Source organism: Gallinula chloropus (assembly GCF_964237585.1).
Source record: "Gallinula chloropus genome assembly, chromosome: 4".
In the NCBI taxonomy this organism is placed as follows: Eukaryota; Metazoa; Chordata; class Aves; order Gruiformes; family Rallidae; genus Gallinula; species Gallinula chloropus.
In genome coordinates this window covers 84,271,199-84,284,263 of record NC_140088.1, presented here as the reverse complement: position 1 = coordinate 84,284,263, position 13,065 = coordinate 84,271,199, and the positions used below count along the sequence as shown (strand labels likewise).

The following is a 13,065-nucleotide window of genomic DNA, read 5'->3' as shown; positions in this document are numbered from 1 at the left end:
AATCCCTCTCAACCTGTCAGGACGGACAAGTCCAACAGCCACTGGCACTTCCCCTTGGAGTCTGACTGTGCTTGTGCTCACAGCTGCCTGCTGGGTCTCTGCAGCATGTAAAAACCCAACATGACACCCTCTGAAGTCAGCAGGATGGCAGTGGATGGTGATTTCCAGTGGCATCATTGGTGATGACATCAGGGAACCCCTGACTGAGCAGACACCCTGGGATGACCCATCTATTTCCACCTGAGAGAGAAGCTGGGTTCTTGCAGCAGCCCACAAGGCACATTTTGCTCCCTCCACTGCAGCCATCTTAAAGTCAAACCTTGCTCAAGGCCTACTGGCCTTCTCAAGGCCTACTGGCCTTCTCTCTGCCCGAAGCCAAGCATCTCCCCGAGAATCCCATCTCAGGTCTCCACCTTACCGTCCTCAGAGCCTTTAGCTTGCCAGAGTAAGAGGAGATGTTTCCCACCCAGGGAGTGGGAGAGAGAGCAGCAGGAGGATGCAGCCCCTTACCTATGATCCCAGTATAGGCCAGCAGACAGGCAGCATAGCTGTCCCTCCGGCAGCCGCTCGCAGCATGCAGGGACGGCTGGCAATTGAACTGGAACTCTGCATAGCGTGACCTGTCAGAGTGAGAGCACATAATGGGACCTATCAGCACAGATATTTGGGGCAAAAAAAGGGACATAATAGCACACTGGTGGTGTTTATGGAAGGGGCATATTTGCTAAATCCTTTGCTGGTGTAAGTGTGGCTAAACCAGTTTGAATGAATATCATTTTATACTCTCACCCCCCCTGCCCCAAACAAACCCAGAAGTGGGTTTTGTCCCTCTGAGACATGGATAGATGCTGTGGGTAACATTTTACAGGCTTCCTCTGGGACTGCAAGAAAGGTCCATTCTGGGGAGAAATGTTTGTTTTCTGGTGTGTGAAGCTGGTTTTCAAACAAGGAGCTGTGGCAGACAGTGGGGGAATTCGCTCCCTATCGCCATTATGTGACTCTTGGGTAATATACCTTCCACTAGAGGCCTTCATTTTGGGACCAATTTGCTGAAAGAGAGAATCACTCTGGTCCAGTTTCTCTCTCTACAAAGATGATGCTCTGAATGTAGCCAAGGTCATCTTCAGATTAAGGGAAATACCCAAAGGCTCAGATATGAAACGCTCTGCTCATCACCAGGGCTACTGCCACATCCTCTGCTGCAGGCATCCATTCTCTCAAGAAGGTTGGACTCTCTGGAGCCTGTGGAGCAAGAGGTGTATGATACACAGCTCTGACCACGGACCCCAATGCCTCAGTTTTCACATTGTCTAGGTCAAAGCACCAAACCTCTTAGCACAAAGCAGCTTTGAGTCACTAACTGGGTTTGTTGGGACTGTATGGACCACTCAAGGAAGTTGGTGCTCTTTGTATGCAGCTCCCCTGCTAGTCTGGTTGCATGAATTCTGTAAACCATACTGACAACCAGGTATCTGCCACCTAAATCTTTAGAGATTTAGGGTGATACATAGGCATCTACTGGTGTTTGGACATTGTAGGATATCTAGACATCCACGTGGGGCCTTCAAGTGGGACATAGGACCTACTGGAGGTTCAGATCCATCTAAGCAGGCGTTCAGTGGCCGGGTAAGGAGGCATCTCACATGGTATTTCTGCTGTTTAGGAAACTCAAGCAAGCAGTAGCACTGCTGAAACTTGAACACCAGGACCCTTTAGATGACAACTCACAGTGTCTGACCTGTGAATTGGATACCTCAAATGTTTTCTCTGCCTGGGCAATCTCAGGAGAACTGAGCATGTTACTCCTCCCAGACAACCTCTCTTTTCCAGGCATTTTGCTGTTTTTCCTGGTCAGTGTCAGTACTCCAACTTGTGCTTTCCTGCTCACTTGTCTCCCCTTCCCAGCTTCCCCTTTTATCTCTTCTTTGTTCCTATGTTTGTCCCATACCAACCTCTTTCTCCTGTGCCTCAGCCAGGCAAACTCTTCTTTCCCAAATTTTTGCTGCATTATTTAGGGAAGGGAGATACTCTTTGCAGGTTTATATTATTCCTGTTAGTAGACCTCACCCCTCCAAGCTGTGAAATTCAAGGGGTTACAGCTGTGAAGAAGCTATAGGGAGACCGAGCAGTGAAGGTAGGGTTAGCCCTGGAGTATTTTATTCTATTTACCTAAAATTCCTGGCTTTCTGTGTGGTTTCTGCAGTGCTAGCTTTGACCAGGTCACACGTTAACCCCTTGCTCCTCCCATGTCTCTAGAGGTTGTTTTATGTTATCTACTCAGAGGCTAAGGAGACAGATAATTAACAGTTGAGCTGCTTGCAGGAAACAGTTTCCAGCCTCCTGGGAAGAAAAACTCTCCCTTTTGAACCTCTTCTTCCCCACTGGGCCCACTTGTCTTGTAAGGGAGAGGGCAGTACCCATCCTTTTTGGATTTCCTGGGTGGCTGGAGGGAATCTAAGCAAGAGCTGGCATGACTCAGGGGCTTTGCATCTTTCAGGGTCAGCTTCAGGTGTATAGCTCAGTTGTTCTCCTTCATCCATGTTTCTGGGGTGCAGAGGGGTGAGGGTGTTAGTACCAGTCCGTCCTTCCCAGAGGATGCTGATGCTCTCACCTCCCTTTGTGAAAAGTCATCATTTTTTAATCACAATTTAAAGATGACAGGCTGGTAGGGGCTGGCTGCTGGAAGTTCAGCTCAGGAAGTCCCAAAGCCCACAGTAATTAGAGACTAGGAAAATACTGGGAGATATGTCCTACACTTGCTCTTGTGCTCTTCTCTAGGAGTCTGCTCATGGCCACCGCTGAGCACAGGACACTGGGCTGGGACCCCCCACATTCGGTGCAGCATGGCTGCTGTTATGGTCTTACATCTCTCACTGACAGATGGGCTCCAGTCCTGAGAGCCCTATGTGGATTAACCTTCTGGAGTATCAAAGACTTTTTGAGCAATGGAGGGGTGAAATTTGAATGAAAAACACGTCAGGGGTGTGCCTGTGGGTGTGCACATTGGGATGGGGCTGTGCATGTGTGTGTGCATGGAGCTTCAATGGAAACAGAGGAGCACACCACCTTGGCTACATACTACACGGTGGATCTGTGGTTGGAAATGGGATAGAGACGCTTACTGCAATCACTAGAACATCCAGACTTGCAGCAGAAGGTGTTTTTTATATATAAGGTTACTTTTTATAATTAAATAAAGCTGTGGTTTAAGGTATTTACAAGCTCCTGTGACTGTTGGGATAGTTTGGTTGCTTATGTAGGATGCTTCAGACTAAGGGAGAGAAGCAGTGAGCAGACAGATTGATGAAAGTGGCTGAAAGCTCCCCACATCACACCCCTGCTTACTGGAACTATTTCCATAGCAGCTCTTCCTTTAGGACTGAAGCTAAAAAAAACCCAAAAAAAGGTCTACAAAAGCTCCAGCAGAAATTCCTCAGATGTGCTGTCTGTTAACACCTTCTGTGTTGAGTATGAGACAAGGACATGGGTGGTGGGAAGGAGCCACTCAGGCAATGGCCTGTGTTGGTGGGTTCTGGTGGGATGGGTGCCTCCAGACGGGATCCTTCCTGTGAGTGCATTGGCTCATGTCACCAGGCTGCCACCCATGGATGAACCCCAGGGGACAGCTCGCACAGAATCACAGAATCACAAGGTTGGAAAAGACCTTTGAAGATCATCGAGTCCAACCATTCCCATCCTAAGCTAAACCATATCCCTAAGTACCTCATCTACCCTTTTTTAAACACATCCAGGGAAGGTGACTCAGCCCCTCCCTGGGAAGCCTGTTCCAGGCCCTGACAACTCTTTCAGTAAAAGATTTGTCTCTAATATCTAATCTGCCCCTGCCCTGGCCCAGCTTCTTGCCATTTCCCCTTGTCCCATCTCCTGTCCCCTGGCTGAAGAGACCATCGCCCACCTCTCTACACCCTCCCTTCAGGTAGCTGTAGGTGGTGAGAAGGTCTCCCCTCAGCCTCCTCTTCTCCTCTCTCCATGTCAGCCATTCCTACGTGGGGAACATTACCTGCAGACGTAGTTCTCCCGGCAGGAATCGAGAGGTGCCAGGCAGTTGGGCTTCTCCTTGGACTCGTAGGAGCAGGCAGGAACGATGGTCTGCCGCCGGCGTTCCGCGCAGGCCGTGTCTTCACAGGGGCAGAAGAGCAGCTCGTGGGTGTACTCGGGCGGCACGCGGTCGAAGAACTTGCGCAGGGCCTTGTGGCACTTGGAGCGGTTGCAGGTGTCAGCCCGGGCCAGGCGGCGGATGCAGAAGGAGACGTACTCTGTCCGCAGCCGCTGGCACATCTCATCCACATTGCAGGCCTTGGCAGCGTCCAGGCACCGGTTCACCTGGGTTACCTCATTCTCAGACCCTGCGAGGTGGTGGGAGATGGTGATGGGGTTTTGTGCTGACCTCCCCAGTAGCAGCACCACCTCCTGCTCCCATCCATGGCCATCTCTGTGAGGCCACCACCCCCTCTAGGAAAGCAGTGGCCTGGGTGAAGTCCAGGGCTAAATCCCCCTTTGCCTTTCCCAAGAGGTGCTATGGCCATACAACAAAGAGCCTGAGAGCCACACAGCCCAGAGCCTGCTCCACCAAGCTCCTACCATTTACAACACAAAGCTTTGCTCTACCCTTAGTATCTTACAGAGCTTTACCAAGACGAATAACCAACTTGAGGCCTGGGAAGACAGAAGTCCTTAGAAAGTGCATTGACATATGGCCACAGCTGGCTCCACCAGTGTGATGGGATCTTTTCTAATGAACCTCCTTTTTCAAAAAGGCCATGTCAGTTCTTCTGATACATGTGTGATCTGCAGTAATCCTTGCACCCCATATTCTTTACCTTGTGCAATGAGTTTCCTCAGATCTCCAGAGGGTCAAGTCAGGCTTTGGCAGCAACTACTACATTCACCCAAGGACCTGCTCAACTAAGTGAGAACTGCCAGTCCTGCCCATTATGCCCATCTTCTAAACAATGACACTGCTTTTATAGGATGGGGAACAGACCTACAATCTAGCTTGATGTCCTGGGACCTTGATGCTGCCTGTATGTGAGTGCACGTGGGTCTCTCTTTACACCCTTTGCAAGGTCACCCCTTCTCTGGCTTCAGTGAAAGCACTCTGCACTTCCACCCTCTTAAATAAGAGGGGAACAGAAGTCCAGGATCAGCAGTGTGGGTGGGAGTGTACGGGTGTGCTGTGGGGATGCAGGGAAGGTAGAACACTCAGGGCAATAAAGCAAAAGCTGTGGTGACAAGTGAGTAACACACCATCTTTGATAGGCAAATAGGGGTCTAATGAGTTTGTACACCAACAACCTCCTCTGCAAACAGGGGAAGAGGTAAGAATGAAAGGTACTTGTATAACATTGGGTTTTAGGGTGCCTTCAAAGGTGGTTGGGGCTCTTTTTGTAGAGGGGCAGAAAAGCTACAGAGTCCCTGGTAGGAGTCAGTTGGGACATTAGCCCCTGTCTGATCAGAGAGACAAGATGAGGGGCCTCCAAGCGTGAGAAGGAAAATGAATCTGAAGCCGTTTTTCACCTCTCTGAATAAAGCCCGTGACCTGAAGCTCAGTAGAAGGACTTTCTCTCCAGCAGAGGAGGATTTTTCACAGAGGAAAAATTCCCAGAATGATAAATTTCCAATGCAGAGTCAAGCCCTATCTTTGTCCAGGAGTTAAAACCAGCTAGTCAGTGCTGACAAGTGTTAAAACACTGACAGCCTCTCAGCACTTCAAAACTGGCCACCCTCCTTCATTTTCACTGGTGTTACCAGATTCTCCATTTCCGGGCATTATCAGATTCTCCTTTTCCCTTCCCATTGTCCCCACTGCTTCTGGAACACTGGAAATCAAATTCCAAGCTTTGCAGTTATTTTATGATGGGGGAAACTGATGCTCAGTGTATTCCTATCACGTAGGTATTTCCCTTTAAAGATGCCCAGAGATTAATGTTGTTACAGCACCAGTTTATGCTGGGGACCTGTCATCAAACTTGTTGGAAACAAGTTACTTGGAAGGGTTTCATTATCCATCCAGTTAATGAATCACAGGGAACAGGCTAGTTTTTCTCCTCTTCCCACACAACAATGGAGGATGTGCTTTTTGAAATCACCATTACAATTAGAGTGGGGGGGCTATCATTCCATTATTACATTTTTAATAGTGGCCATATATTCTTTATGAAAAATTAGGTTTAAAATGTCTGTTGTTCTGATTTGGTATAAGGTCATGGGGACATCTTATGTTTCAACAAGTTACTGGGAATTGTTTGTCTTTGGAAAGAGAGTTCTTTGGCAATCCTGACCATATAATCCTGGGCACTGGACAAGTACGGGGCAGCAGGTTGTAAGATGTTTTATAGAAGGTGTTAATGAGTATAACCAGGGAAAAAAAGTTTTCAACCAAGAAGGACCATGTCCCTAGATGCTTGCTGAGCCCTCTGGAACACATCTGGTGCTCTGGGCCTTTTACTGTGCTGCCCAACCAGTTTCAACCTGCTTTAAAAATATCACAATGTGTTAACCATGCATAAAAATCCCCATCCCTGGGTTTCGCTGTGCTCTGAAGAGCCCTGTAGGACTTCCAGTGAAAGAGGAAAAGCTCTAGCAAAGAAGGCCATGACCCAGCAAACAGCTTTGTGCACACTTCACTTTCCATGCTCGAATCGGTCGAGTCAATAAGAAGATGTGAGGTCAGGGAGCATCCCGCCCTTTCCCTCGCTGCTCAGATCATCAACGGCTGATGGGTTAATTTGCTCCTGGCCATTTGCACCTAACAAGTGCCTCACTATCTTGGGGATTGCAGACATTCATCGGCTGCAGGGACATACTGCTCCTTACTGGCTGGAGTGAACTCCAGCTGTGGATGCCACCCCAGAGTCAGGTACAGGTTTGGGAAGAGCTGCAACAGGAATTTGGTACATCTGCTAGAGACATGCAAGGAGTACATTACCTGCTCCCAGATGGGTTGTTTGGTAACAAAATTCACTGTTGGTAAAGCCTCCCTGTTGCTGTGGTGCATAAGCAGAGCTGAACACTGTTTGTGGTGGCAGCTGTGATGTTGGTGATGGATGACTTAATAGCTACCGTGCTGACCTTTTAACTACTGAGCTGGGGGTCATGCCCTCAGGGGGGTTAAAAGGTGTTGGGCAGCTCTGCTCACGTTATTAACTGGATTACATGATGCAGAGCAGAACACGGGTCTGAGTCCTGAGGTTGTCCTCAGGGCATGGGGTTAAAGACTGTGGCTGGGGTCAAAAAGTAGGTTGGGTTACTGACCTTTGTGCCTGCAGAGTTTGGCCCTGTGACTGATGTGGAAGTCCATTCTCATACCTAATGATACCCAAGCAGCTCCCGCTCAGCAGGATGTCTGCATCACACTGGTCATCCACGTGCTGTGGAGAATCAGTGCACCTGTGATGGCTCATTGGAAGAGACCTTCCTACCATGTCTCTCAGTCTCAACCCTTCACAGTTTTTCACATGAAAAAGCCAATGAATGAAAACCACAAACACTTCCTCCTAGGACATATTCTTCTACCAGCAATTTAGCAGAGGAATCATAAGCATCTCCTCGGTAAAATGATTGCAAGACCTCAACAATGCTCTGTGAAGACACCACAAGAGACCACAAAGGACTCCTTCATCCATACCACTTGATCCCACAGGCAGTTCCCCCCTGTTTGAGGAGGCAGTGTAAGAATGTCTTCCCACCCACCTACCTGCGGTGATGGATGCCAGCCGGACATAATCAAAGCCTCTGATGAACGGCTCATAGGGGGAACTCTCCAGCACATTCATGCCTGGGATGGAAAAGAGAAGTTACTGAGAAGGCAGCTGAGGTTTCTGAGGGATGTCCAAGACATAAGAAGTTTGACAGATACAGCGCAAAATTGCTTGGTGAGTCTAAGGGGATGTGTGCTCCAAAGGCTGTAAGTAAATGGATCCTTGGAGTCATAGGAACTGAATTATGGCCATACCTAAGAGAGTGGAATAGGATGTAGTTTCTAAAAAGATATTGCAGTTTTGTAGTGGGACAGAATCGCAGGGAACTGTTGAGTTGTGACCCTCTACAGCTCAAGTCTTAGGCCCCTTTATAGGGATTGCCACTGAGGCCATCAGACTGTAGCACAGGCTCTTGTTCGTGAGCAAAGTTCAAACCACCCTCTCCCTACATACAAGGGGTTTCCATCACCATTCTTGCTGGGTCAATGGTCCCTCCCCACGTCAATGGTCCTCACCTGTTTCTAGGGCACGGCCAGGGATGTGCACAGGGCTGTGTGTGCGGTAACACATGCGGCTTGATGCTGATCAACACATCTCCACTTCTCCTTGCCAACAGCCCTTTTCTTACTTGGCAAAGAGCTAATGACCCACAGCTCCTGCAGAAACTTCCCTTCTTCATTTTCAAGTTGCTGAGAAGCTACTTTTATTCAATCAGTGCTTCCCTTTCACCCGCTCAATGGTCTGTAATGCCCCGTCATGCTGACGGATGCCACAGAATATTATTGAAGCAAACAGCATCATTTTTTTTTAAGTAGACATTTAGATGTATATGGACAGCAGAAGTACTGACTGGGATAAAAGGACTATCAAACCTCATGCTCTGGGCATGTGCTGATCACCAACTGCGGTCAGGAAGAAATGGCTCCCAGGGTACAGAACCCTCTGCAATTACCACAGGTGCATTACAAGGCAGCTTTACACCTTCATTGAAATATCTTGCATCGTTACTGACTAGAGAAGGGCCCATTTGTATGTTCAGCGTAGCAGCTTTATGTCCTGGTGATATAGCACCTTATCAGAGAATTGTTATCGGGTTGTCATCATGTTATTGTGTCTCCAAATGGGAAGGCGGCTAACCACGGGCACTCAAGAGAAGCTGAGTAAATAGTATGCTTTGTAAATTCCCTGAGCACACACTTCCACAATTGATTTTATAAGAGGGCTTCTAGGAAGCTTTTTACAGCCTCCTGGGTATGTATGACTGAGAGACAAAGCCCTGCATGGAGCATGTGGATTGGCTTCCTTGGCTTCCTTTCTCAGTCAATTAAACACGTGTAAGGACTCTGAAGCACGTGACTGTTATGAGATATATTTCCCTGGGGAAATTAAGGCAAAGAAATCAAAGGGTTGGGAGTGTGAATCTGCATTGCAAATGAACTCAGTGCTTGAAAAACCTGGGTCTCGGGGCAGGGCAGCAGAGGAGAAGTAGGGCAGAGCCTTGGCAGACTCCGACAACAGCCCTCTCATAGTCCTCCCTGAGAGGGAGGTCCCAAACTGCTGGGCAGGAAGCCCATCCAGCCTGTCCATCCAGCACCCATTGTCTACTTTGCCTGCAGAGACCCACACCTGGCCCTTGCCTACACCCAGCACTTCCCACCATCGTCCTCTGCTCTTTTAGCAACAGTCCCAGAGCTGGGAGTGCTCCTGACAGCCCTTGCCCTGCACAGCCACATCGCAGGCAGACTGTGTCCAAAGCTTTGGGACATGAAGATCAGCAGGGAAGGGGCTGCAACTCAACCTGTTATGAGGGACAGAGAGGCTGGATTGGCACCTCTTCCCCAGGCTTCACTGCAATGCACCAAGTTTGCCTAGCAATTCATTACAGAAAAGCCTGAATCCTGGAGGGTGCTGAAATCTCTTACTTCCCCAGCCAGTTTGTATCACCCTCTGCGTCCTGCAAGTTGTGGCCCCCAAAAGCTTTCCAGGAACATGATCAAACAGTTCCCTTTCTGGTAAGCCCATGCATTATAGCCTCTATCCTCTCTGTTTTGCTTGGCCTTTTGGCCTGTGCTATCACCCCTGCACCTTTCCTTTCAGCTTTCAGCCAGCAGTGTTTTATTAATCTATTTCACAGCCCATGGCTGGAAGGTTCTGTTTTATTCCCCATTTTAATTTTCATGGTGCATAAAATACTCACCAGCCTGACAAGGAAGAGTTATGGCCACCAAGGTGCACTTTTATGATGACTCTTAAAAAACGTCAAAATCCAAACTTACTAAATACTGGCTCTGGGAACACTTTAAATTCTAACTTGATGTCACCAGCCCCAAATCTTCACTAACCCAAAGACACTGGTGCATTTGAACCTCCAAGAGAGTGATTTTTATTTTCAGGTTGATGCTGGGTTTTTTTCTCAATGCCCATGCTTTGTATAGAGTTTCTGTAAAATCTTGGCTGGCATACTCTGATGGAAAATGTACCATGCATTTCCCCCAGACAAAGGTCTCAAGGTATACTGGAAATGTCATAAAAATAAGAGGCCAGGTTAAAAAACAAGGGAGAAGGTGTCTCAGGCTTTCAGGATTGCTTTCCCCTATATGCCATTACCGTGGGGCTTGAGAGGGAACAAAATACTACAGGAGTGATCATTTCTGAAGCCACTGCAGTGCTGGGGAGACCTGCAGAAAGCCCTAGCAATAATTCTTTTTTAGGAAGATCATTAGAAATGAGTACCCTGCCCAACTGACCTTCCATCAGCGTGTGGTGGATGCTCCAGTAGACGCTCAAGCAGTGCTTCTCCTTCTTCATGCCTCGCTTGCACTTGCAGCCATACAGCTGGCTGGACAGCAAGGCTGTCACCGTGCTCCGGCACTGGTTCTTGGCATCGGGGCCCAGCTTGTTGGCTCCATTGCCGGCGATGCATTGCCGGAGGGTCCTGAATTTGGCGCTGCAGATGGGGTCGTTGGTACAGGACTCTCCTGCTTGAAGGCAGTCCCTGCTCGAGCTGACAGCTTCTGCCATACCTTCTGCAAGACAACCAAAGAAATGGTGTGAAGGTGGTGGAGCAGTCCCAGGTGGGAACCGAATCGTGTCTTCCATGAGCAGGACCAAGCCACAATGTCCATGATCACAATCCCTCTGATCACCATCCACTCTACAAGCAATGGCCCTGCTTCTGTAACTTTTAAGTTGGCATTTAAACCCTCCAGCTGACCTGCTGAGGAGGTTTTAAATGCCCAAGCTTGCCACTACGACTCATGGACTGCACACATGATAAAGAGCTCTGGCTGCTTGAGTGTGCTGCAGCGCTGCTCACCTGCATCACAGAGGAACAGGGGTGGGTGAAAAGAGGCTGGAGGGACACTAAGGAGACAAGACACAACCTGAGATTCAGCACCACAACCCAACCATCTCTCCCATATTGCTGGGTCACCAGCAGCAGTGAGATGCATGTGGCGCCCAGCTGAGGAGCCAGAAGGAGAGGCCACCTCTTTCCTGGAGACCAGGTCCTTCCTGATTTGAGTGAGTGATCCTGGACAGGGTCAGCCTGGAAGCAGGATTAAATACTGCAGAAATGCAATCCATTTCTGGTGCTTTCTCTTTCTTGTTTGGAGCACAAGAACCTTTCCAAACCCTTTGCTCCCCCAGCTCTCTCATTTCTTCCCTCCAAAGTTAACAGCAGCATCATGTTACGGAGACCCCAGCCTCTCCTCTTTGCACATGATTTATCTCTGCCTACACCTCCCTGAAGCTATGAATGGCTCTGTGTGGGGTGTTTTGACAGGGAGTCAGCCCACATGTGTCCCAGGAGTTGGCCCTTGTTCACTGTCACCAGCCTCCCAGGACTCCCACCATTTTGCCTTGGCTTTCTTCAAGCTTCTGTAAATTCTCCTCATAGTTACTTTTAAAATTACAAAGTGCTCTGTTCTCCATGCTGAGAGGATAGACAAAAGCATGGGAGGAAGACATTATTGCTATGTGTATGCCAATAAATTAGTCCATCAGGGCTCAGTGGTACTGTGGCTCATGGCCTGGAGCAGACAAGTTCAATGCTATTAAATGCTCTTCCTCACTAAAGCAGGCTGGCCACATCCAGACTGACTCCAGGGATGTGGTCACTCCAAGGGTCACAGCTGCATCACTGCACCCTGGCAATGGCAGGGTGCTCAGAAGGGAATGGTGAGGCCCAGGTGATGAAGAGAAGATGGGAAGGGGGTCAGGAAAAGGAGAATCACACTCCTCCCAGTTGGTGTGATGCTCAGGAGCATGTTGACATAGGTCAGGCATGACTGCACCATGGCTGGGGGGAGCGATGAAGAGGGAAACCTGGTTTGCAAGAAGTGAGAATCAATCCCCATGCCTATAGTGCAGTTTTGGATCCTGGTGTACTATAAAAACCAACTGCTGTCATGACCTTGAAGGAGGACTTCTCAAATACATCCCAAAGGAACTCCTTGTCTCTAAAATAAATTGTCTTTGCTTTAGATAGGAACCAGAAGGATAAAGGCAACTTTACCCTTCGCAGGGTAGAGGAGGTGGGGGCACCTTCTGATTTCTGAGACCCTCCAAGGTCTGTTCCTGCTGAGACTGAACTTAGACAATATTAGAAAACCCCCTTTCCTGGAAAAAATGTGGAGCCCTGATTTCTATCTCTGAGGGCTGCATGAGAGGGCTCCCTCCAAGACTCTCTTCATTTCTCTATAAAGTGCCTTTTCCTCCTTCTGCCTGCTACCTCTTCTGCCCTGAATTTCTGCACCTGGCTCTCCTGCCCTCCCAGTTCATGACTTGAGCCCAGTATACCCATTTCTCTTCCCCAGCAGTCGCAGGGTGTGTGCCAGGAGGAGCTGGTTCTGTTGCTCTTGCTTTGAGTAGAAGGTAGCAGCTGGAGTTCAGATATTTCAATTATGTTTATTACAAACTTTGGGTGAACCCACCAGGAGGTTTTCTTCTGAAATATCCCAATGGCATCTCAAATGCAAAACCTTTCATCAAACTCCAGACTATTTCAAAGTGCCTCATGGCCACCATCAAGCCTTCAGTTATCTCAAATCTCACAACACCTCAAATTTGAGTTCTTCTACCCCTGATTTATTCATAGACCTGGTTTATTTAGCACTCAAGGCTTGTTTGGATCTGCCAAATGGGGAGAGAGAAATTATTTCCAACATGTAGGAAACTCTGCCTTGGGCTGTCATATCTTGATGAACTCCGAACACAAGGAACCAGTTTCCTTGAAATATCATTTGGTCTGCAATTTCACTGAGATCTATAAAATGAGCTGGAGCTGCTCATAACCTCTGCTTTCAGACACCTCTGAATTTCCCATGCACATATCTGAGCACAA

General features: G+C 48.5%; 1 protein-coding gene across 2 annotated transcripts in view; it reads right to left on the bottom strand.

The window, feature by feature from the left end:
* The window catches only part of GFRA4 (GDNF family receptor alpha 4), a gene marked incomplete at both ends in the record, with an annotated part of 68,798 nt that overhangs the window by 3,059 nt on the left and 52,674 nt on the right, over nucleotides 1-13,065 (bottom strand). Inside the window, 4 exons of one of the 2 annotated variants that reach the window (XM_084263924.1) lie at nucleotides 511-620; nucleotides 4,022-4,367; nucleotides 7,718-7,798; nucleotides 10,460-10,747. In XM_084263924.1, the coding sequence (XP_084120050.1) occupies nucleotides 511-620; nucleotides 4,022-4,367; nucleotides 7,718-7,798; nucleotides 10,460-10,747 (825 nt within the window). The remainder of the gene's footprint in view (nucleotides 1-510; nucleotides 621-4,021; nucleotides 4,368-7,717; nucleotides 7,799-10,459; nucleotides 10,748-13,065) is intronic. The other variant, XM_084263925.1, reaches the window with a different exon arrangement.